The 26,722-nt window shown below is 37.0% G+C and overlaps 1 protein-coding gene across 4 annotated transcripts; it reads left to right on the top strand.

The window, feature by feature from the left end:
* Positions 1-1,528: 1,528 nt before the first annotated feature.
* On the top strand, positions 1,529-26,722 carry arnt (aryl hydrocarbon receptor nuclear translocator). 4 transcript variants are annotated; one of them, XM_048152308.1, is made up of 21 exons: positions 1,529-1,928; positions 5,725-5,821; positions 6,506-6,544; positions 6,660-6,707; positions 10,077-10,290; positions 11,085-11,298; positions 11,382-11,484; positions 12,637-12,702; positions 12,785-12,870; positions 13,005-13,081; positions 14,536-14,670; positions 15,786-15,860; positions 16,465-16,616; positions 18,319-18,441; positions 18,689-18,776; positions 21,956-21,995; positions 23,573-23,669; positions 23,784-23,973; positions 24,192-24,369; positions 24,452-24,597; positions 25,742-26,722. In XM_048152308.1, exons 1-21 carry the CDS (start codon positions 1,910-1,912, stop codon positions 25,826-25,828), a joined length of 2,274 nt encoding a protein of 757 aa, XP_048008265.1. In that variant the 5' UTR covers positions 1,529-1,909; the 3' UTR covers positions 25,829-26,722. The 4 variants fall into 4 exon arrangements, with proteins under 4 accessions (XP_048008265.1, XP_048008264.1, XP_048008263.1 ...); XM_048152307.1 differs by having other exon boundaries at positions 1,531-1,928; positions 18,322-18,441; positions 24,189-24,369; XM_048152306.1 differs by having other exon boundaries at positions 1,531-1,928; positions 24,189-24,369.

Raw genomic sequence — 26,722 nt, 5'->3', positions numbered from 1 at the left:
GCACATATAATGACTCCAATAACAAAATGTAAATCTCCACATGCATTAATCTTGAACTTAAAATACTATAGGTCATGTTCAATGTTATATGCTGAAGTATTTCCTATATTTGGGATATTTTTAGTATGCTTTACTACTAGGCTACTACTATTTTACTACTTTTATTCTGTAATTTCAATTCCATTTCAGCGTACTTCATTGGATATTTTATTGAGATAATGTTTTTTATTGAAATAATAGAAACAACATTGACAGAGCAATAAAGTGTCAGTAATACACACACAAAACAAACAAAAAAAACAAAAAAAAAAAACAACAACACTCAATTAAATTAAATATAATAAAATACAAGATACTTTGAACAAGAAGAAACTGAACCCGTATGGAAGCCCATTTTTTTCCACATAAGAAAAAAAAAGCTAATATAGGTTATAATCATGACAAAAAGTCGAAATTATAACGTAAAAATCATAATTATGACATAAAAAGTCCAAATGTGACATACTAAATCGAAATTATGACTTAAAATTCATAATCATGGCATAAAAAGTCGAAATTATGACTTAAAATTCAATTTCATGACATAAAAAGTTGAAAGTATAACTTAAAAATCATAATTTTGACATAAAAAGTCAAAATGTGACATACTAAGTCGAAATTATGACTTAAAATTCATAATCATGACATAAAAAGTAGAAATTATAACTTAAAAATCATAATTATGAAACAAAAAGTCAAAATGTGACATACTAAGTCGAAATTATGACTTAAAAATCAATTATGACACAAAAAGTCAAAATGTGACATACTAAATCGAAATTATGACTTAAAATTCATAATTATGACATAAAAAGTCAAAATGTGACATACTAAGTCGAAATTATGACTTAAAATTCATAATCATGACAAAAAGTCAAAAGTATAACTTAAAAATCATAATTATGACAAAAAGTCAAAATGTGACATACTAAGTCGAAATTATGACTTAAAAATCATAATTATGACACAAAAAGTCAAAATGTGACATACTAAGTCGAAATTATGACTTAAAAATCATAATTATGACACAAAAAGTCAAAATGTGACATACTAAATCGAAATTATGCCTTAAAATTCATAATTATGACATAAAAAGTCAAAATGTGACATACTAAGTCGAAATTATGACTTAAAATTAATAATCATGACATAAAAAGTCAAAATGTGACATATTAAGTCGAAATTATGACTTAAAAATCATAATTATGACACAAAAAAGTCAAAATGTGACAAAGTCGAAATTATAATTTAAAATTCATAATCATGACATAAAAAGTCAAAATGTGACATATTAAGTCGAAATTATCACTTAAAATTCATAATTATGGCATGTAATTTCGGATTTATGGCATGCTAAATCGAAATTATGACTTTATAAAAGTCATAATTACTTAAGACATTTTATGTCATACCGACATATGGATTTACCAAAGCACATCTTTTTTTATTACTCTTCCGTCCCTCCGCGCGTCGTTAGTTGCAGAACAGGCTGCTGTGTAGGAGAGTGGCGCGTCTGGCTCGCGCAGAGACTCTCGTTTCCTCCTGTGACGCGCTTCTGCTGCTTACGAGAAGATTACAGGCGCCATCTTGGATCAGGGGAGGTTTTTAAACTGGAAAAAGTCAAAGAGCAGGAAAGAAAAACAACTATTACAACATCTGCAAACCCGTCCGTTCGGGCTTGCGGTGAAAATGACACTCGGTTTAAACTCATGACATCGGTTTTAAAGTACTTTTAAAAGACTCGGACGAAGTAAACCCGCACTGGAGAAGAAACAAACATTGGACAGGGAGATCTTTTTCTCTGCAGCTGGGAAAGTTGTTTTGTAACGTTGTTTGTTACCTCCCAAGCGAACACCTTTACCTGTAGGATATGACATCAGCTAATTCAGGTAACGTGTAAAACTCATTTTGACACGATTATGCTGTTAAATGTATGAGTTGTGCTTGTTTTGACCATTATAAGCAGTTGGGCTGGTTAGCTCGAGCAGCTGTTAGCTCGACTGTTGTGATATAACGTTAGCTAATAGCACAAGCTCGTGGAGGGAAAACTGGACTAACATTTGCCCTTCGCGTGCTTTGCCGTGAGAATAAGGGTTTGTTTTTCAGTAGCAAAGAGGTGACAGTTTGATCTGACACTTGTGGCAGTTTGTGCTTCAGCTGTCATTCACACAGGCCCAAAACAACAGTCACATGCTCATGATGGACATTTGTGTTGCTCTTGATTCAGGTCAGCTTTGCTTATTGATCTGTTATGCATGTATACAGTACAGCATCAGAGTGTTTTCAAATGTCATACACGGTTAATAATGCTTTTGATCATTATAATATAACTCAGTAATGACAAATTACTATAAAGTTCAACAGAACAGCATTTTGTAGAAATCTTTTGTGAAAGAATACATGTCTTGTGATAAATTTAATGCATTCTGAATTGAATAATGATTTCATTAAAACATAATCTTACTGACCCCTAGTAAAAAAAGGGTTAGACAAACTGAAACACCTGGTTTTAGATCACAATAATTTATTATGGTGTAGGGCCTCCTTTTGCAGACAAATACAGCATCAATTCATCTTGGGAATGACAGATACAAGTCTTAGAGGGATTTTGAGCCGTTCCTCTTCCAGAACATTGTTGTTCAGGTCACTATGTGATGCTGGTGGAGGGAAAAGTTGTTGTTGTTGTTGTTGTTGTTGTTGTTGTTGTTTGGCTTGCTCCACCAAAATACCCCAAAGTGCCTCAAAAACATTTAGATCTGGTAACTGCTCAGGCCATGGGAGATGTTCAACTTCACTTTCATGTTCATCAAACCATTCTGTCACAATTATTGCTACCTTCAGGGTACAGTGTTTGAACCACATGGTCCTCCAGAATGGTCCGGTAGTCTGAGCCCATCAAGCACAGTAGGGAATGCCATGGTATTTCAGCCCAAACCATCACTGATCCTCCCTGTTCTTCACTCTGGGCAGCAACAGTCACGTATTGAGCCTCTTTGGGGCTTCTTCTTCACCGTAACTCCCACAAATGTGGGAAAAACAGTGAAGATGGACTCATTAGAGAACAATACATGTTTCATATTGTCCACAGCCCAGGATTTGCACTGCTGGCACCAATGAAACTGACATTTGTCACTGGCACAATGACCAAAGGTTTGGCTATGAATATTGACTCTGTGGAGCTCCTGACAAACCGTTTTGGTGGAAACAGGATAGTGGTGCACATTTATTTCTGCTGTGGTTTTAGGATTTTCTTTTATACAATCCGAGTTAGTATCTGGACATCCTTTTCAGACAGCTTCCTCTTGCATTCAGTTACTCCTGTTGGATGTGGTTCATTTTATATGGTGGTATGTCGACATTACCCTGGATACCACAGCTCTCGATTCACCACAAAGACTTGCTGTCCTGGTCACCGATGAGCCAGCGAGACATGCGCCAACAATTTGTCCTGTTTTGATCTCTGATATGTCTCCTATTATGTTGTATGGATTTCAATATTTTATGTACAGTTGTGTTATTTCTTCACACTTCACACCTTCACACACTGCTCTTACTGATGGAATGTAAAATCAGTGAAGATTTTACACCAGACTGCATATATACATTATATAGATATATAACTCCAACACTCTATTGGCCAGTGTTTCAGTTTCATTGTCCATACCATACAGCACCAGAGTGTTTTCGGTGTTTCCTCACTCATCTCAGATTTAAATTTTTTGTGGTGGACAGTATAATGTGTTTCATTTTGACACAAGATTTGACACAAAAAGGGATGGTTCACCCAAAAATAAACATTCTGTCATCATTGACTCACCCTCAAAATGTTCTAAACCTGTATGAGTTTCGCTGGGGTAAGCTGATGCTTCACTTTATAGAGATCAATGCGTTAACCACCGCTGATGCCAGTCATTGGGGTGTACAGTACCCTCAAACTTTGAAAGAAACCTGATGGAGGACACACTCAGTCTGTCAGGCTGCATATCCACTGGAATAGAGCAAGCCGGCAGAAAGTTTTTAGATTAATTCCCATGGAAGTTGAGCGGCAAGCTCAAAAGGAATGAACCGAAAACGCTCACTCTTTCCTGCTGGCTCCACGCCAATGGACACGCACCGTCAGTCAGTCAGTCTCTCTTGCGTGCACTCTCTCTCTGTTTAGTGCCGTTGACCATCCTCGTCATTCAGATCTGCCTCCATTTTGTTAGCAACGCCCAACTTCCAACGATCCAACCAATTTCCGAAAGATGAAATCAAGTCCTGCCCTCTCATTTCAGATGCTGTTTCACTTGGATAGACATCACAATAGAGAAGAAAATACAATCACAACTTCCGTTTCATGCCGACTTTAAACAACCAGGAAGAAACATCATGGCTATGTTCCAGGATGACAATGTCAAGATTCATCAGGCTCAAATTGTGAAGGAATGGGAGGGAGCATGAAGAATCATTTTTCACACATGAAATGGCACCTCTGAGTCCAGACCTTAAATTCATTGAAAGTCTTTGGGATGTGCTGGAGTAGACTTTACAGAGTGCTCGACTCTTGCATTGTCAATATAGATCTTGAAATAAATGTTGTGGTTATTTCCATCAAGAGGTTTATCAGTTTTTGGTGAAGATCTTTTATTGACAATGCAAGAGTCAAGCACTGTGTAAAGTCTCCTCCAGCACATATAAGGGATGTGACGAGATCTCGTGATATTAAAATGTGATGAGATTTCTCATTGAGTAAAAGGCTCTCTTGCGATATCGCCATGACAGAGCGTGATGATGAAATTAGCTTCAATTGTAAACCATTGTAAATGTCTGCTCTGCTCATCCAGCACGAGCTGCAGAGTCACACACAGTGCAGCAGGAATCAAGAGTTCACTGATCACATGATGAGAGTAAGGTGAGATGACTGACAGAGGACATGGCAGAGCACAACAGAGCCTAAGCATCTTATGAATGTCTTATCTTGTAGAATGCACGCTCATCACTGTCACTCGCTATACACAGTGTATGCGCAATCGTGAATTTGAAAGCGAAAGTAAAACGCAAGCTTCCTGATGCGCACAAAATATCTCTGTTTTGGTCTCTGTCTGCACTTTGAATATTGAGAAAGTACCAGTGTTTGTACTTAATAAGACTAAGAAAAAACTGTGTTATTTATACTGTTTTTATTTCCATGTTCAATTTACGGAATTGAGTTCAATTAGGTGGTCACACACAGCCTCAATCAGAAGTTCTGTAAGCTCATAATTCATGTACAGTAAGGTCTGAAGAGATTAATGTAAAATCATAAAGGAGAGGAGCCAGTCAGAGTTTGTGGCAAAACCTTTTACAGTGCTTGAGTATTATTGTCTATTACTGCATATGATAATTCATACTCAGAAAGTAGAACTGAAATGACATTAATTACAAGATGATTAGTTGAAACATTTCAAATGCACCTGCTGACTATATATTAAACTCTATTCACCACAAAAACATCATGGGACACAGTCATGGGATACTGTGTTTTGAAAATGCCTGGTAGATTTTAAAACTTGATACACTAATTAATTAGCCTGGCCAGTATATCAGTCTGTCATTTTTCTTCATGTTGAGGATCTGAATGAAGGCACATAAACAACTTTACTTTATCTTGAACCAGTTTATTCTACATATAGTTATTAGTCCTGCTCTGTGTGTGCTGTGTTTTAGACATGCCTGAGGTCTCTTCACTGGCCATGGCCACACCAGCTGGATCTCATAACAGTGCCACCGTTGTGCCGAAGGCCAATAACAAGCGACAAGCCACGTAAGTCTGATTGAACCGTCTCTTTAAAAGATATAAAAGTACTAATCATTATTAAATTAGTGCTGAAATATTTCTGCTCATGTTCAGTTGATCTCTGCTGTCAGAAGGATAGTTCTGTCATCATTTTCAATTTTTTCTTCTTCTTTGGAGCTCAGAGTGTACAGCTTTTTTTTTTCCATACAGTGGAATTAAACGGGGACTGAGGCCTTAAAGCTCCAAAAAGGACAAAAACATATTTGTATGCCATGTTCCTGACCGCATTAGGAAGAATGTTAATTTTAATGGTACTTTATAATGCTTTTTTGGAGCTTGACAGTTTCTGTTTCCATTTATCGAAGAAGAGCAGTGTAAACATTCCTCTTAACATGTTTTTAAGGGTTCCACAGTAGAAATAAGGTCATAGGGGTTTGGATGATGAAAGTCCCTTAATATGTTTCATGTTTAAATGTGGCTCTGCTAACGGTGGTTTTCCAGAGGCAAATTCACTGGAATGACACTTTGGTTTTGGCCAACAATAGTGTGATTGTTTATTCAGTGTCTGTGGTTGATTTGATTCAGTCATCTCTTTGTTCTGCTCTGGCTGTTGATCCGTCTGTCGAGTGAGTGGAGAAATTCGGGAATGTTTGAATGTCATCTTTGCAGTTGTGCAATATTTCTGACTAATGTGAATTTCCTGGTTTCCAGCTCGGACTATGACGACGATGAGGGAAGCAAATTATTCAGGTTAGTCATGATCTGTGACTCACGGGTTCGACCTGGGCTTGAACTGTGATAAGCTCTGTGTCTTGTGACTGTTTAAAAAATTTCTTTCTTTTCCATCTGGCTTTTATCTCTTCAGGTGTGATGATGATGGAGGTGGATCGAATGACAAGGAGAGATTTGCCAGGTATTGACTGATGGAAATAAGAGTGCATAAGAAGTACAAGTATGATCATCTATATCAGAGGTTCCCAACTACGTTCCTGGAGGCCCCCCAACACAGCACATTTTGCATGTCTCCGTTGTCTGACACACCCATTTTAGGTCTTGGAGTCTCTACTAATAAGCTGATGACTTGAATCAGGTGTGTTTGATTAGGGAGACATGTAAAATGTGCAGTGTTAGGGGGCTTCCAGGAATGTGGTTGCATATAATGCTGCGTTCCAGGCAGGTTTTTGAGCCCGTAAGTCACGACTTCAAATCACGACTCACGACTTTGTAGCGTTCCAGGAAAGTCACGCCAAACTGCGTAAAAGTGTAAACAAACCAACATGGCGGACCGTACGGCTTATGCTCATTAACAATTATTTCTATCGCCAAAGGTGCTTACTCCTTGCTTATTTGAGGGAAACAGAGGAGGAAACGGCGCATAAGGCAAGATAAGCTGTTATACCTTTTATTTTACCGCGCACTTGTATAAACACAGCATCCGTAGGGGCTGCCATTGTTGTTTCGCGGGTATGTGACGACAGAACCCGTAACTGGGAGTACATCAATCTAGTACGAGTTCACGGGTGGGAAGTCACGTCTTTGACTGCTGTTCCATTGCACTTTCACGGGTAGAAGGTTGGAAAAACACGGGTTACGATTTGCCTGGAACGCAGCATAACATCCGCCTGATTTTTATAATACTTTACTCCTAAAAATATGGTGAATTTTTTTTTTTTTTTTTTTTTCTGCCTGTTAAAAGTATTTCTGGATAAAAACTTAATGTACTATGATTATGCTTTCCTGTAGCTCAGTGGTTACAGCATGGCACTAGCAATGCCGAGGTCATGGGTTCGATCCCAGGGATTGCAAATACTCGGATACAAATGTATAGTATAATGCAATGTGGATAAAAGCGTCTGCCAAATGCATAAATATAAATGTAAAATGTAATGATTACTCAACTGGGGAAAGTATGATGATATCGGTTACACATGTAGTGTCTTGCCTTAAAGCCCTGATATATTTAAAATGAAATCAAAGAACATACAGGTACAAGGTAATTTAGAACAAAATCTGTTCAGTTAGTCTCAGTGGGTTACTTGAAACAACTCTCCAGCACGTACTTTCTGGAAAACTTGCTGTTATCACCTTTGAACTACAACTGGTCCATGATGATTGAACTTCGAACTTGCTTTTACCCCAGATTTTTGCAAAGAGTTTATTTAGGCTACATACTGTGTACTGTTGGATAGGAGTAGGCAATATTGCAAAAAATATCATATCACGTTTTTTTTTTTTTTTTTTTCTTTTTTTTTTTATAAAGAAAATCACGATTTATGATTTAATCTCAATTTTTTTTAATGTTGGTTTTACTGTTTTGCAAGTCACTGAGCAGTACAGCCAAATTTCCCTATTTTTTTAAAAAAATGTAGCCTTACAAGGTAACAAAATGCAAAAGAAAAAACAATGACAGACCAATTAGGCCAAAGTAGGGGTGGGTGAAGATGAAAATCATTATTTCATTATTTTATCTTTGTAATGAAAAATAAGAGCAATGATGCTCATTGCTATAGAAGCTTGTTTCCGCCACAAAATAAAAAAATAAAAAGGTAATTGCGGCTTTTTATCTCACAATGACTTTTTCTTTCTTGCAAGTTTGCATCTCACAGTTCCGACTTTTTTTTCTCAGAATTGCGAGTTATGTAGTCAGAATTGTTTTCTCACAATTGCGAGCTTTTATCATGCAATTCTGTTTTTTTTTTCGCAATTGTGACTTTTTTTTTCTCAGATTTTTAAGATATAAACTCACAATTACGAGTTATAAAGTCCGAATTGCATGATATAAACTTGCAATTCTGAGAACTTTTTTCCCCTCACAATTGGAACTTGCAATTCTGACTTTATAACTCACAATTGCGAGTTTAAATCTCGCAATTCTGATATATATATATATATATATATATATATATATATATATATATATATATATATATATATATATATATATATATATATATATATATATATATAATTGTGACTTTTTATCTCAAAATTCTGACTTCTATCCCTTATAATTAAGAGATATAAACTTGCAATTGTGAGGGGGGAAAAAAATTAAGAATTGTGAGATAAAAAGGTGTAATTACCTTACTACTTTAAAAAAAACAAAAACAAGCTTCCATACATTGCAAATACAATGTAATATACAAATGAAATAAACTGTGCTTTATTTTTTCACAGTAGGTTTATTTAACAGTACTATTCAATAAATTGAATAAACAAATGTAAAAATAAAACAATACATAGACTTCACTGTATAAATTATATATACACTGATTCTCAGTGAAAAGCAGTAAGTGATTTTCTCTTTTGTTGTTTGATTAACATCAATGACAAGCGGCAGCAGGTTTATTAGGATACTGTCACTTTAAGACCCCATGCACGGATATAATATACTGACACCCATCCAGTTTTCTCCCAACTGTTTATGTTCAATAAGACATAACCAACTGTGTTTATGTAAACTTCATGTGTATTTGACAGTTTAAGTGCAATAACACACGAAAGATAACTTAGTTCAGTACTCCCGTGCTGTTTGACAGGCTTTTAATGTGCACGCTTGGGGTGTATGTTCAGAAAAGCGCATGTCGGAACAGCGAGCGAATAAAATGTTTAACCGACAAGGCTTAAAATGCTTGCAAATAATAAACGTTTGTGATTGTGAATAACTGCAATGTCACGTGAGTGTAACCCTACCTCTGTGTTAACGTGATGTGAATGTATGTCACGTTGTACTGTATGCAACTGAATGCACTTTAGCACGATACTTCGATATTTCTTCAAAAGCAGACTGTGGAGACATTTTAATTGTTCATGATCAAAAATCGTGATGTCGCACACCCCTACTGTTTGACATGTTATTTTTTTAAAATAGTACTCAGTATACAGTATACACTGTATAGTATGCAGTGAGTTGTAATCTAGTATTTCATTTTGAACGCAGCCCATGAGTCTGTCAGTGTCTAACACTTTATTTCTGGTGTTTCTCTTGAGCATTTCTTCTATCCCTCTCTTTTCTCAGGCCGTTTGAAGAGGCTTTTTCTTTCAGCTTTCATAAGATCGTTCATACACATTTGTTTATCATGGAGAGATGCGAGTGTTGTCTCATTTGAGGAGCACATTTATGCAGTCATTATTTGCTTATTCATTCATCTCTCTTTCTCTTTCTCCTCCTCGTTCGCTTGTTGTTGGTTTCTCTCGACCTTTCTCTGTTCCTGCTCTCTTCACCCCACAATTCCATGCGCCGCCCATCTCTCATGCTCCTGCTCTGACCTCCTGACCCCAGGGAGAATCACAGCGAGATCGAGCGAAGGCGGAGAAATAAGATGACCGCTTACATCACAGAGCTGTCAGACATGGTGCCCACCTGCAGCGCACTGGCACGCAAACCAGACAAGCTCACCATCCTGCGCATGGCTGTGTCGCACATGAAGTCGCTCAGAGGGAGCGGCAACACCAGCACCGATGGAACCTATAAACCGTCTTTTCTCACAGACCAGGTCAGTTCTGAACAATACAGATTCCTCATTGTACACAGAAAATAAAAAACAGGTGTCGGATTCACGAAACATTCTTAAGAAAAACTATATTATATTCCCAAAAATACTTCTTAAGGGGTTGCACACACAGTTTCGTGTCTTCTTGCGCATGACACAGCTTTAAAAAAAATTATCGCTCAAGTTGACAGGAAAGAGAAGAAATTGTTGAATAAAGTTGTTATTTTTGTTGTTTTTGCGTACAAAAAGTATTCTCGTCACAAAGTTACTTTATTCCTGCCCATTTCTTCTGCATCCAACAAGAACCGATTGTTTGCTTACCATCTAATCTACCCAAACATTAATATGTGGCCTTGTTTGGAGACGATCAACGATATTCACTTCACCTGTGACTGGTCATAATGTTCTGGCTCATCAGTATGTAATACATATTACTACTACTACTAGGGATGTGCCCGAATGAAAATGTTCAGATGTGTTCAGCACATATAAGAGTGTCCATACTCCATACACAGGGAAAAGGAATGCAAATAAATGCAACTGACCACTCCATCTTGAGACTTTTAGTCAAAGAAAATATTGTGCACACTTAATATTATTACAGTACAATATGGCCTTTGAGGTCTTTTGATCAGAGAGAAAATATAACATTACAGTCAGATAAGACAGCCTCTCATTTTCTTCTTAAGGAAAAGGACAGATATTCTTAAGAAAATATTTCAGAACTTCTTAAGATCTGTTAAATTCTGTTTATGATTTCATTGCCACCAAATATTTACGTAGCTCTCTTTCTATAGGAGCTGAAGCACCTGATTTTAGAGGCAGCTGATGGTTTCCTGTTTGTTGTGTCATGTGAGACCGGACGCGTCATTTATGTTTCGGACTCTGTTACGCCGGTTCTGAACCAGGCACAGTCGGATTGGCTTGGATCATCACTGTACGACCAGCTTCATCCAGACGACACAGAGAAACTCAGAGAGCAGCTTTCCACCACTGAAAACAACAACAGCGGTAAAAAAACGGCTCAACTTCTTTCATCTTTTCTGTTGTCAGTCTTTCCCTGTTTAAATGGTCCTCCTCTTTTCTGACTTCAGGTCGGATGTTGGACATGAAAACGGGCACGGTAAAGAAAGAGGGTGGTCAGACATCTGTGAGGATGAGTATGGGTGCACGTCGCTCCTTCATCTGCAGGATGAGGTGATGCACAGGGAGAACTGACACCTCTTTTAACCCTATAAAGCCTACTGTTGCACACAATCTACTACATGCCTTCTGTCGTCTGATTGATTTAGCAAGTAAAAGGCCTTGTACTTTATTATAATTGTAAAAACGTCCACCTTCAGTGTCTTTTTGCTATGAAATCTTTAATAATTTTTATAAAGTAAATGTAAGAATAACTTGGACATTGTTGGGAATATTTCAAGATGAATATGTACTGGACTGAAGCAACTTTACTTGGTTATACAAGTATACGTTACACGTCATTATTTGTTAAAATGTATCAAATATGATCCATCAGGCTTTTGAGGAAAGTTTATTTATCTCTCAATCATCATTGCATTTATATGTTTTAAAACTACAGAGCTTTGATCATAAAAGTAAGCATTTATCATCTTACTAAGACATATTGGGCGATATAGAGTGACAACTGATAGTTATATGATTTTATGTAAGTATCTGCTATACTGTCATGAAGATCTCATTGACTTACAGTACAATATCAGAATTAATCAGAATTTCATCTTTCTTTTTGGCCATGTAGAAATCAGCAACTGCAACAAATTGCATGTTTTTCCTCAGTTTGGGTCTCTAAATAAAATTGAAGTGTTTTTTTCCTCCAACTATGAGCGCCATATTATAACTCTATATGAGTCATAAAAGCCTGATTTATCAAATATGACACAAAACATAAAACACATATGCAAACTTTTTTATTATATATATTTTGTTCCATTAAAAAAAATCTTTCTGACTATTATTTTATATGTCAGGCTTTACAGGGTTAATGATACTAAAGTATAAATTATTAGCAAACAAATTTGTGTTCCACATATTCAATTCCTATATTTACATTAGTACTACACAACTCACCCAGTAGGTCAAAAATACTTTTTTAGGGTCAGAAGTTTTAGGGTCTTCTAAGGTTGGCAAAATTGGCTTATGTTGAAAAGTGCTTAAAAGAAATTGCCTGAAATTAAAAAGTTATATGTCATTTGCATGCACGAGAAACAAATATGGGTTTTTTTGCAAAAATTATTTAGCCTATTTTCAATATAAACTAGTTTTACTGTGGTAAAAAAACATGCACATTTTCTCACATGCTACATTGATTGTAATGTGTGTGTTCAGATGTGGAGTGTGTCCAGTAGAGCCAGTATCCATGAACCGACTCAACTTCCTGAGAAGCAGAAACAGGTGAGGTAGCTCTCTCTGTCTCTGTGTATATAAATCTCAGTCCACAAACAGACATAGATGAAGATAATCTCTTCTTCTGCAGGAATGGATTGGGTCCTCCTAAGGACGGTGAACCGCAGTATGTGGTTGTGCACTGCACAGGCTACATCAAATCTTGGCCTCCTGCAGGTAACACAGTCCACAGCACAATACACAGGAAGTGCCTATTGTTCACAGAGAGCAGAGCTGATGTCAACAGCATTCAGTCAGAACACAACTGGAACTGATATGGTCCCTTTATTCTCTTTCTCTCTCTCTCTCAGGAGTGACTCTTTCTGAAGAGGAGGCTGATAATAATCAGGGAAATCGTTTTTGTCTGGTCGCCATTGGAAGGCTGCAGGTACTTCCTTTCCATTTTATTTCAGTTTCCAATTAATTAGTTTTGTCACATTTGAAGAAATAATAATTCTGTCATCATTTACTCATAGCTTACCTCATATCTTCCTAAAAAGGAGAAGTTAACAGACTGTTCGTGTTGTTCTTTGTCTCCACTTTGTATGTAAAATAGCAACATCAACATTTTACTAAACATTTTTGTTCTACAGAAGCAAGATAGTCATATGGGTTTGGAACAAAATAGGGAGAATAAATGATGACAGTGTTTACTTTTGGGTGAACTATTTCTTTAAATGTCTCATTAATGACCAACACCTTAAAAGATTAGTTCATCCAGAAATGATGATTTTTTTTTTATTCACCCCCATGTCATTCCAAACCCGTAAGTCTTTTGTTCATCTTTGAAACACAAATGAAGCAAGTAAAATGTAACTAAATGTAACCCTTGTGCGTAAATTTAAAAAAAGTTACACTTATGTCCAAAGAGGATAAAAATGTCCATGTCCAAAAACTAAACTCGGGAGCACAGACTTAAGTTTGTTGTCATTTTAAGGAAGATTATTGGCAGATTATTGTTGTATTATTATTAGTGTAAAAAACAAACAAAAAAAACAGAATGTTTTGACAGAATGTTGCCAACAGAATGAAAGCCTGTTAACAAAGACTGCATCATTTTATATTTAAATGGCCCAGGGATTAAACAGTTTTAATGGGTTTCAATGGGGACATTTTTGTCCTTGAGGCCCTGAGTGTAACTATTTTGTGTACCTATTGTAAAATAGATTTATTAAAGCAAATGGGGGTGAAATAGTAAAATTCCTTAAAAATACACACTTGTGCCAAAATTTATGCAGTTGGCATTAACACAGATAAAATGATTTAAAAAAAAAAAAAATGAAAAAGATGAAAATGTCCATAAGGTCGCACAAGGGTTAATGAAACCTGAGATTTCTGTCCCTCAATTGAAAGTCCAACATAAACACACCTACATGGAGCTAATCAGATATGGAAAACACAAGCTCAAATAAGCTTACTTGACGCGTGATAAATCAATGCGGTTTGTTCTTGCGTGCCAAGCAAGTATGTTTGAGATTCCATTTACCTTATTTGTTGATCTCCATGTGAGTTGATCAAAGTTTGTATGTGAATAAAAGCCAATAATCTGTTCAACATGTAGCAACTGTGTCTCTTCAGAAGACTTGATTTAAATCAACTGATTCATAATTTACAGTGTTTTAATGAGCGTTTTGAATCATCCAGATTCAGTAGAGTGGAACTTCAATGGTGCAACAAAAATCTCTAGTTTCATTTTAAATATCTTCATTTGTGTTTCGAAGATGAATGAAAGTCTTATGGGTTTGGAATGATATGAAGGCAAGTAAATAATAACAGAATGTTTTTTCTTTTTTGGGTGAACTATCCCTTGAAATTCCTCTCTGACCTCTGTTTGTCATGCAGGTCACCTGTTGCCCAGGCGACACAAACATAAATAACATCAGTGCTCCAGTGGAATTTATTTCCCGCCACAACTGCCAGGGCGTTTACACCTTTGTGGATCACCGCTGTCTGGCAACAGTGGGCTACCAACCTCAGGTGAGCCTCAAAAACCTGAGTGAGGCTGGATCTCAGGGCCAAAGGAAGCCTTTTCTGAAGAGCAGGATGTTAAAGATCCCTCTGCATTTCTTGAGTATAGCTAATGAGCTTTCAGTTTCCATTGTCTTGCTTAGTGATGCACCAAAATTTCACAACTGAACATATTAAAATATTTATAAAATATAAAATGGTTCTGGAGGGCCAAAATTATTGACTGAAATGGTGACGTTTATTTAGTGCTTCTCCAATGCCGAGTTTTGACGTGTCGTGGTCTATTTCGTGCACACAACATGTATAAACTGCAACAGGTAAACATGTTAGCCGTGTGGATAGGGCTGAGTTGACAATATTGATTTCTAGTTCTTAATTTTGATGAACTGAGCTCTTTTAGTCTATTCTGTTTTCTGCCGTCCAATAATCTTTGTGCTTTGTTGCTTTTGATATAAAAAAACAAAGTCTGAGCTTTCAAATGGTCAATTTTATAATGAAATTCAAAAAATAAAGGTGGTTTTGGCATTCTTTAATGTGGCGGGACAGATCGCTGTGATCATCCCTTCCTCTTTACTACTAGTTATAGTACAAAATAAACATGAATGAACATCAGGAGGAGTGTTAAAGATACAGTACAACTTACAGCAATGTCTCATGTAATCGCTCAGTCAGTGTTTCAGCCATGGAAAGTCAAGAAAACTGCTTGTAAACAATATGACACGTAATGTTACTTCAGGAAAGCCTTTTAGTGTCTCTAGACATAATTTTGTTAATTATATGCTCTATATTACATATTCATTATATTTTTACTTAACCTGTTGTCTTCATTATTGAATGAAACGAGTTATTAGGCCACCGTTTAAATGTTTACATTTCACGACTTGGAAGAGAAACATAATTATATAATGAAAATGTATGCCTTATGTACATTTTAAATGTTTATATATACAACTCAGAGTGTTGATTATTAAATAAATAAAATTATTAATACAATTTGATTAATTAAGTGAATAATAAATAAATCTTGTTTTTGTTTCAGCTGAATGAAAGCTTTAATTTCATTTTGGTGATTCAGTGAAATAGTCAGTTCATTCACTAGTCTTTTGTGTTCTTATGTGACACAGGAGTTACTGGGGAAGAGCGTTCTGGATTTTGCACACCCAGAAGACCAGGGCTTACTGCGAGACAGCCTTCAGCAGGTGTGTGGGTTTGCATGGTACATCACGCTCAAATATTCAACACATTACAAGTTATTGTAATTCATCCATTTTATTTAATTTTATGTGATATGCATGGCTAGAAATGTTTTCTTTTATAAAATGGCAGCAATAGAGATATCATAAGATATGTTCAGTACATACACAATATGGTGTGTGCCAGGAAAACTGACAAATTAACAAAATTCAGTTGATGTGCAATTAAAGATGTGCATGTACTGGCCAATAAAACTTCATTTAGATCTGAACCTGTTCTTTTCATAGCATACTATAGCTTTAGTGGCCATTCACCCTAAGGATGATAGCTATATAACGATAAAAATATAAGCTATCGTTCTAAATATAAACTAATAGCAGAGTCCACACCACAACTATAACTATATTGATAACAGCACAGAAAATCACTTTCAAAATGATTTTTTCCCAGCTGATGAATGCTAAAAAAATTGTTCAGAAATCAGTCAGAATCCATCCTGCTTTAAAGAGCTCGAGCATTTGAAGCAACAAAACTGCAACTATAGTTCTTGGTGTGATGCTGGTCCTCAATATTTTGTGATGTATAAGTCACCTTTGACCCTCGATGTAGGTTGTGAAACTGCGAGGTCAGGTGCTTTCGGTGATGTTCCGCTTCCAGTCTAAATCGCGCGAGTGGATCTGGATGAGAACAAGCTCGTTCACCTTCCAGAATCCTTTCTCTGAAGAGATCGAGTACATCATCTGCACCAACTCCAATGTCAAGTTAGTATTGAAATGCATCATGTAAACACAAGACCGGATACACACACACACACACACACACACACACTTGAAGGTGATGAACTTGAGAGAACTGACTTCATTGCAAAAGTTGTTTGCTGATGTCTCTCACACTATATGATAATGCTGTATACATTGTGACTTAAGTGTGGAAAGATTTTTGGGGCCACTGTTTAAGGGCCGTGGCACGCCAAGCCAACGACAAGTCTTTTGGGTGTGTTCCACACATCGGCTGTAGTCGGGCTCACGTCTGTAGCAATTCGCTCGATTCAGCGTGTTGAATCAGTATTGGTGAGAGAGATCACTCTGATTGGCTGTTCAGTTTAGCGAACAAATCAGTCCATGAGTTTAAAAGTGAAAGCGGTGAAAGCAAGCAAAGAAGTCAAGATGGCACAGACAGAATGGAACGAAGAAAGTGGTCAGCATGATGGATATTCAGAATGATAAGCAAGCACTGCTTTGTTTACGGTTTATATATCTGCGGTCCTAGTTTCGGTTTCCCTTTTTGAATGACGAATATAGACTTTTGATACCTGCGGATATAGACAGTTATTTCCTTACGTTTAGGCGCAGAACGCACATGCTAGTTGACAGTCAGCTGTAGTCCTTTTGTGTGTTCAAGCACAGCTTTTTGTCCCAGACGCAGCCGACGCGATGCTACAACACAGTCAGCTTTTGTTGCCATTGGTTCTTTGACGTCGGCTTGGCTTGGTGTGTCACGGCCTTAACACTCTCGGACTGTTTTAGCTTCATGTTATTCAGTGTTGTGTAACGTAGTATGACTTCATGCAATGTATAAAAGTGTTTTTATGATCGAAGGTTAATTCCTATTGAGGTAATCAAATGTGAATGCATCAGTTTGTTTATGTCTGAGTCTTATTTCACCCCAACACAATAAAAAAGGCATAAGTTTATATAGATAAAGACAAAGAATATATAAAGAAAATGATGCTTGTTTTATGTATTATGACAGTGAAATGTGACATTTCATGACAGTTAAGCATATCTACCTCCTCCCCAGTTCTCCTTAATGTAATGCAGAAAAATATGTGTATTATTTCAGTTATGTACAGTACCGTGCAAAAGTTTGGGGTCAGTAAGATTTTTTTTTAAAAAGTCTCTTTGCTCACCAAGGCTGCATTTATATGATCAAAAACACAGTAAAAACAGCAATATGGTAAAATATTACATTAAAATTTTTAAAAATAACTGTTTTCTAAAAGAAAACAGTTAAAAGAAAAAACTTTAAATCCCAAACTTTGGTAATGTATGTCTCATTGTAGTATTTAATCTTAGTTTTATTTATGTTGATTTAAATGAAAAGTAATTGCATTACAATAAGAATCTCCATTGTGAATTACAAACAAAAAAAAAAACATAAAATTATTATTTTTTTAAATTAAGTATCTGGACACAATTATAATGCTGATTTTAGGAAAATGTGCTCAATTGTCCTGAAAAAAAGATGCAAAAAAGTCTGAACACTCCCAAAATATGCATATTGTTTTTTTAATGCAAAACATAGTTTCATATTTGCTACTTTCTTATTTTTGGGGTGAACCATAGGTCGGACTTGTTTTGCTTAGATTGACCCGTATGTGTCTGAGAGTGAGCATGTTAATTCAGCTCACTCTGTTCAATCTGACGCTCTCTCTCCACCAATCCCTCTGGTTTTGCGCGACAGTAGAGGTCCGAATCAGGATTCCCTGTCCCCCCTTTCCTCCCCGGGGGTTTCGCTGCCCCCTTCACTGGGGCAGAGCAGTCCTAACTGCCCCTCCACACCCAGCCCAGGTCAAGTCACAGCCAGGTGAGAGCAGTGGGACTCTCTTTCTCCGTGTCTCTCTTCCTCCTCTCTCGGGTGACCCTCTTTTCCTTCCGTCTGCTGTTGGTGGTAGATTAACCAGCATGCTCTCTTCCCGTAGGTAGCTGTGGTGTCCATGGTAACCTGTGAATGCTGTAGGGGACCGGTGATGGGTGTGACGGTTGGCGGTGGTGGGTTTGATGGTCATGACGGTAGGATTGCACTGACGTCAGTGTTGTTTTCTCTTCTGCAGGCAGTTGCAGCAGCAGCAGCAGGCGGAGTTAGATGGAGGGATAGGTAGAGATGCATCCTATGAAACCAATCAGGTCGCTCTTCCTCAGGTAAACACACCTGAAATCACACACTTTACTTCAACGCTAGTGGTATTCAAACTCTGCTTCATGGTGTCAGAAAGTGTGTTGTTTAAAAAAAATGCCAGAAACAGTGTAAATGGATTTTGTTGTTGGTCACACTTTTTTATTAGGGGTCTTTAACTACTTATATTAAAAATAATCGTTAGGTACAATATACTTATTGTGTTGTTGATGTATTGCAAAAAACCTTTGCTGCTATTGAGGTGGGATACTGGTAAGGTTAGGGCCAGGTTTGGTGGTAATGGGTAGGTTTAATAGTTGGGTTAAGTGTTAAGGGAAGGGTTAACCATGTAATTATAGATGTAATTACAGACATTAACTACAGCTTTAATTACATGCAGGTAATTTTTAAATATAATGTTAGTACATAGTAGTTAAAGACACTTAATATAAAGTAGGACTGGGACAATACATCGATTCTCGATTCACGATGCAAAGAATCTGGAGTGATTCTGATATTTTCCCATGTATCGCAATCCTCTCTCAAATCGATTCTGAGCTTAGTTTTTAACAGCAGATGGCATTACGTGCTTCAGAAACACCCGTACTCTGCCTGCTTCCAGTTCCTTTACACACACCATTTAAACCTAAAGTAATCATTCATGAAGTTTGAAAACGGTGAAGCAAATTACAAGGGTACGCAGTGGGCTGTTTACATTAATCTCACGTCATAAAATCATTCTGAGCCGAAGTGCAAGTATATTTAACCACTTACATGACTCAGCCGAATGCATGAGTGCTGCCCAGTGGTCGTCTTGGTGAGTGTTTGAGTGTGAGGTTAAAAACAAGCCTAGAGCGCCATCTGCTGTTAAAACTAAGCTCAGAATCCATTCAAGAGAGAAAAAATCAGGATCGATCCAAGTTCATTGTATCGAGAATTGAGAATGGATGTATTGTCCCAGCCCTAATATAAAGTTTAAAGAACCAACTTGAGGTTGTAATAATAAAATGATGCAATGATAAGAAATAAATAAAATTATAAAATGGGATTTTAGGTTATTTAGATCTTATTTGATATATAATTGGCTTTTAGTGGTCATTTTTAGATATGGAACGGTTATGGGACTAGCCTCATTATTTAGGTCTTACTTACATGTACATTTTTAAAAAATCTATACTTTTATAAGATGAAACAGAAAATATGAGAATGTATCATGCATTTGGTCCAGATTGCTGCCATCTGGTAAATAAAGAAAATGATCTTATGATAATAATGGCCTGTAGATGTCTGACTCTGAAGTTTAAATATTCTCAATTGTATGCTTAGAAGTTGTAAATTTGGACATTTATTCAGACATGATCTAACTACAAACTATTTTTTGTGAGAGTTTAGTATATATATATATTTTTTTTTTTACATAATTTTTGCAGTAATTAATACAGTCATTTCTGTGTTTGTTGCTGACGCATAGATGTTATCTAACTAAAAATGTTTTTTTTTTTTTTTTTAATGAACACAGACTCAAATGAAGTCCAGTTTTTTTTCCAATTTTTTTCAGATTATATATCTAAAAAAAGTCACCAAGTTTTGATTCACTCAAACTGAGGAAAACTTTTAAATAAAAAAAAGGAAATCGGATATAAATAACTGAACATCTTAGCACCGTGTCTACACATGACGTGAGCGGTGCAATGCATCAAAAGACAATAGAACCCATTATAATCAGTGATATTGTCAACACTGGATGTGTCGCTCCCGACAGTAAAAACACATACAGTACAGTTTAAAAGTTTGGAACCACTAAGATTTTTAATGTTTTTAAAAGAAGTTCCGTCTGCTCACCAAGGCTACATTTATTTAATTAAAAATACAGTAAAAAACAGTAATATTGTGAAATATTATTACAATTTAAAATAACTGTGTACTATTTAAATATATTTGACAAAGTAATTTATTCCTGTGATCAAAGCTGAATTTTCAGCATCATTACTCCAGTCTTCAGTGTCACATGATCCTTCAGAAATCATTCTAATATGCTGATTTGCTGCTCAATAAACATTTATGATTATTTTCAATGTTGAAAACAGTTGTGTACTTTTTTTTTCAGGATTCCTTGATGAATAGAAAGTTCAAAAGAACAGCATTTATCTGAAATACAAAGCTTCTGTAGCATTATACACTACCGTTCAAAAGTTTGGGGTCAGTAAGAATTTTTATTTTTATTTTTTTGAAAAGAAATTAAAGAAATGAATACTTTTATTCAGCAAGGATGCATTAAATCAAAAGTGGCAGTAAAGACATTTATAATGTTACAAAAGATTAGATTTCAGATAAACACTGTTCTTTTGAACTTTCTATTCATCAAATAATCCTGAAAAAAAATATTGTACACAAATGTTTTGTACAATTGTACACATTAAATATTTCTTGAGCAGCAGATCAGCATATTAGAATGATTTCTGAAGGATCATGTGACACTGAAGACTGGAGTAATGATGCTGAAAATTCAGCTTTGCCATCACAGGAATAAATTACTTTGTGAAATATATTCAAATAGAAAACAGTTATTTTAAATTGTAATAATATTTCACAATATTACTGTTTTTACTGTATTTTTAATTAAATAAATGTAGCCTTGGTTGGCAGACGAAAGTTCTTTAAAAACATTAAAAATCTTAGTGGTTCCAAACGTTTGAACTGTACTGTAAATTCATAAATTAATGTTTTGTAACTAGTTAACCCTCTTACGCCGTGTCTATACCTGACGCGACAAACCGACTGTTGCAAAGCAAGTGGACTTCGTCAGAAATAGAACAGGGACTATTTCTGACGAAGTCCACTTGCTTTGCAACAGTCGGTTTGTCGCGTCAGGTATAGACACGGCGTAAGAGGGTTAACTAGTTACAAAACATTATGAATTTATGTGTTTCTGTTGTCTCACTTCAAAAACAGAACTTGTTGTTTTCTGTGAAGTCCACTTGAAATGTTAGATGGGTTTCTTTACCAAAAAGTTAAATTAGTTTTTCATGATCATCATCCTATCATGATTTCCACCTTCTCTCTAACCCTAAATGAAACAGGCTGTTTTTGTTACTGTTCTTTTAAGATTTTATGTAAATGAGCTCTATTAGATTTGCTAACCTGTTCACATAGTGAAGTGAGTTAAACACAACATAATGGCTGTCTCCATCTGTGTTTCTCTCAGGTTCCAGTGCAGACTGTAGGTGTAGTCAATGCTGATCACAGTAAGACTCCCCATAAACACACACACACACACACACACACACACACACACACACACACACACACACTACTGAAGACAGACACACATTCAGAACGAATATAAACACAACTTGTTTGTTTACAGGTAAACTGCACAGAATGTGCTACGTTTTTAATTTGGGACCCCATGAAATACGTTTTATATTTTAAAGGTCCCGTTCTTCGTGATCCCATGTTTCAAACTTTAGTTAGTGTGTAATGTTGTTGTTAGAGTATAAATAAAATCTGTAAAATTTTAAAGCTCAAAGTTCAATGCCAAGCGAGATATTTTATTTAACAGAAGTCGCCTACATCGAACGGCCAGTTTGGACTACATCCCTCTACTTCCTCCTTTAATGACGTCACTTTTTTGACTAACCTCCGCCCACAGGAATACACAAGAGTTGCGTTTATAGAGTGTGTTTGTCGCCATGTCGTCGAAACGCTGTTATTTTCATCCCGCAGTCCAATCACCGGGTCTGATTCAGGCTCAAATTGATAGGGTAAAATTAAAGACATGTTTACAATAACACTGAGCGCGTGCATCTCCACGTTATGGTAAGAGGCGTGACCTTTCCGGGCAAGATGCGCTAAACTGCTGTCGAATCACAACGCAGGCACAATCAGAACTCGTTACGTATTTCTGAAGGAGGGACTTCATAGAACAAGGAAGTCATCAGCCCGTTTTTATGACAGTGGAAACAGCGGTATACAGATAAGTAAATTATGTGAAAAATACTGTGTTTTTTTACACGCGAAACATGAACACATGTTATATTGCACACTATAAACACAATCAAAGCTTCAAAAAACCACGAAAAACGGGACCTTTAAACAATTCAGTGTTTTCCATTTATTTATTCTGGATTCTGGATTTTGTTTTAATACAGATTTAGCATCCAAAATGGTGTTTAATAAAATGGATTCATAAAAATTAAATTCATGAAACAATTTAATCAATCTTTTAAAATATCATGAAATGAAAATATAACCATTAATATACAACAAAACATTGCATTTTTGTTTTCATTGAGGGTGCTACACAACAGAACTTGTGCACTGCATAAATTAAAGCATTGATAAAAAAATATCCTTAAATTCCTTAAAATAATAATAATAAAATTGACTAAAGAAATATATAATAAATAAATGTATAATGTATGATAAATAAATGTATAAATATACAATATTGTATTGTCATATTACTTTGAGATAGATGTTCATTTTACTATAAAATAATGCTATATTTCTGTCATAACTTCAAGTTAAACAACTTTTATTTTTGGCAGTTCATTGGGAAGACCTTATGAGTTTTAGTATGTATTTATTGACAGTGGCTTTTCTCATATGAAAACTTGAGGGAAAGCTGTACGAGAAGAACTTTGCTCTCGTTCTCCTGATCCTCGTCTCCGTCCTCTTCGTCACCTGCACACAGGGGCGGACTGACAAAAAAGAACATGACAAAAAAGTTTTTTTTAAATTTTTTTTTTTATTTCTTCATTTATCACCCAGCTCTAATTCGGAGTCAGTGATTTGACACGTCTCTATCTGTCTCTCTCAGACTCTAAGGCTGTGTCCTCCAGTGCCTCTAGTGGACAGCAGGTTTACCCACCAGCAGCGTCTTTCCCCAGTACTGCACGTCCCAGTGAGCCCTTCAGGTACCACACACCTCATCATTATCCTGTTGTTTGTCATAGAAATAGAAATTTGCTTTCCTGCTGTTGGCATCTTCTTGCTCGTGCTCCTCTGACTGCGCTCTTCTCTGTTCTCAGGTCAGCTGCAATGCCCCAGCAGATGGTGCCGGTGGCTCATTCAGCAGGTCAGATGCTGGCGCAGATGTCCCGTCAGAACACGCCCTCTGGAGTCACCGCCAGCAACAACAACAGCCCCATCCAGGCCCCGGCAGGACCCACAGCGCCTCCTGGAGTCTGGTCTGCCACACGACCTCCCTTCAACACACAGGTAGACATTTAAAGCCTATAGGGAAAGCTTGTTTTTTTTGCCTGTTTACTGTATTTTTGATCAAATAAATGCAGCCTTGGTGAGCATTAGAGACTCTTTCAGAAACAATAAAAAATGTTAATTATTCCAAACTTTATACCAGTAATGTATATAATTGATTTCTTCACTGTAAGGACAGGGTTAATGCCTATTTTTTTGTTGTAAATACTCTCCAGCAGGTGGCAGGTCAAGTTGGAAAAGGTCCGTCATCTCAGTTTAACATGAGTGGTTTCAGCTCCGCTCCTACGTCCTCCACTTCCTCTTCCTTTGGCCAGATGGGCGGAGCTTCTGTTTCAATGGCAAACACAAGTTACCAACAGATAAACAGTCACACCAACCCCTCAACTAATGGATACGGTAAATATTTTGCAGCACATTTAGAAAAATAAACAGTTGTCCTTGTTCCAGCTCTCAGTTTTGCTCTTGCTCTTTCGTTTAGGCGACGTTAGTCAGATGGGAGCGCAGTTCAGCTCCAGGCCAGCAGAGGGAGTTGCAGGGTGGCAGCAGTGGCAAAATCAGCCACACACGCAAGGCACTGCAGACACACACTCGCAGTCTCAAAACAACCAGCCAGAGATGTTTCCGGTGAGTGTGAGGAACAGACTCATATAAAAGCTTGATCTTCATCGTCATAGTTATAGTGAACAGACCTTTACTTGTGCACGTCTTTAAAAGCTTAGCTATATCGCACAAGTCACTGTTGTGATACTTTTGTGCTGTTTTTGTCATTTTTGAAGCACAGGCCCTGTTCCCACCTGGTATTAAGATGCGTTTTGGTCGATCGGGTCATAAGTGGACGACACTAAATACAGGTCTAAATGGGGCGTAAAACGTTTTGAGCTTGCCCACTTTCTGCCGCTTCCAGAGATAGTCGAAAACGCATTCAACCGGATTGCTTTCGTAGTGTAAATGCTCATGTGGTTGAAAGTGTTTGAACAGCCACTATAGACCGCCTACTGATCTAATGCGTGAACATTATGGGATGCACGCTAGCCAGACAGGACTTAAACTTTGTTGGCTGAAGACCCAAGTTTGGTGTGAAGTTGAAAAATGTACCAAACACAATGTTCTCTCACCATTCCTGATTTCTAAAGCACACTTGCAGCGTTCGGCCAGTCTTGCGACTGTCAGAGTAGCTGAAAGTTGATTCTCTCCTTATGTTTTTCCATCATCTCCAGTCACATTCATACGGAGCCCCGCACATGACATGCAGGAAAAAAAGTAATTCATGTGCTCTATTTTACTAATTCGTTCCTTCGATTTGCTAAACCGTGTGCCGGAGGGAATGAATTAGTAAATCGTGGGCACAATTTACTATTTTTTCCTGCATGTCATGTGCGGGGCTCAGTACGTTCATACGTAAATTGTGAAAGATTATTTTGTCCATTAGATTGAAAGATCTGAAAAATCCCATACATTTACCAGCCCATAGACCTTCCCCTTGAAGAAAGATTTTCTCGAGTATGTCTCCCTCCTCTACGTGTGATCCGATTTGACCAAAACGTATCCTAATATCTGGTGGAAACAGGGCCTCGGTGGTGCCAATACCCATTCACTTTCATTGAATGTAAAAGAGCAGCATGAACATTCTGCTAAACGTCTTCTTTGGTGTTCCACTGACAAAATAAAATCCTACAGGTTTGGAACAGCATGCGAGTGAGTAAATGATGACTGGACTCATTCTGCATGGTTTATTCCTTTAACATCCCTCTCTCTTTCTCATCTTCAGGATGTTCTCTCCATGTTGGATCAGACCGGCAGCTTTGGGAATGATGACTTCGGAGAGATGCCCATGTTTCCTCCTTTCCCCGAGTGATCCCGCTTTTCTTTGTCAGTTCCTTCACTCACTGTTGCCATTTCTTACTCTTTTAACCAAATGGACAGCAGGGTCGGACAGAATGGAGGCACAGGGGGACCTAGAGAAAGAGAGAAGGGTGCATTGTGAGAATGGAAGTTATAAGCCATAATGTGAGGATACAGGAGAGAGACAGAAACGACGTAGCACACAGACAGACAGACGGACGTTGTTGAAATGTGTTCACTTTGAAATCACGCACAATTGCACACTTCTTGCACAAGCGGTCCCACACTGTCTCTGCCGTACATGCACATGCTTTGAATTTTGAGTTGGCAATGAGGAGGGTAAGTTTCCCCTATAAACACACACACACACATGCGCGCGCACAAAGGCAGTCTCGTCTGTCTGTCTCTGACTGTGATTGTGTACTGATTGCACTGCCTCTTTTCTAATGCCATGTGACATTTTGATCCCCATTATACAGTGTGTCAGAAAGTTGCTCAGAAATACGTCCAGATCAGATGTGTTGGTCAGGTTCGTTGTTGTCTGTAAAGCAGAAGCAGTGGCATGTTTTCCTTTTTCTCATTTTAAGAGCTTCTTCTTTGAAGAATAGTCTCTCTTTCAGTTGATGACTTGGAATTTGAATTGGCCTAACAGGATGTTGAATTGGAAAGACAGGAAATCAGTTTACTAAAAATTATGGAAATTTACTGAATTGGAATTTTGCACATTAAAGGGAAAGTTCACCTAAAAATGAAAATAGTCATAATTTTCTCATTGACTACATAGTATTTTTTTATTTAATTTTTTTCTCCATATTATGGAAGTCAATGGGGTCCAGCAACTGTTTGGTTACCAACATTCTTCAAAATATCTTCTTTTGTTTTCAACAGAAGAAAGACATTCATACAG

The sequence above is a fragment of the Megalobrama amblycephala genome, linkage group LG13 (genome assembly GCF_018812025.1).
Source record: "Megalobrama amblycephala isolate DHTTF-2021 linkage group LG13, ASM1881202v1, whole genome shotgun sequence".
Taxonomy (NCBI): Eukaryota; Metazoa; Chordata; class Actinopteri; order Cypriniformes; family Xenocyprididae; genus Megalobrama; species Megalobrama amblycephala.
The sequence above is the reverse complement of the archived record's forward strand: the minus strand, read 5'-3'. Positions and strand labels throughout refer to the sequence as shown.

Coding starts and splice junctions, on each gene's coding strand:
- arnt (XM_048152306.1), top strand. Junction 12,703..12,784: donor TTCCTGAGAAGCAGAAACAG/GTGAGGTAGCTC, acceptor CTTCTTCTGCAG/GAATGGATTGGGTCCTCCTA. Junction 15,861..16,464: donor TGCGAGACAGCCTTCAGCAG/GTGTGTGGGTTT, acceptor CCCTCGATGTAG/GTTGTGAAACTGCGAGGTCA.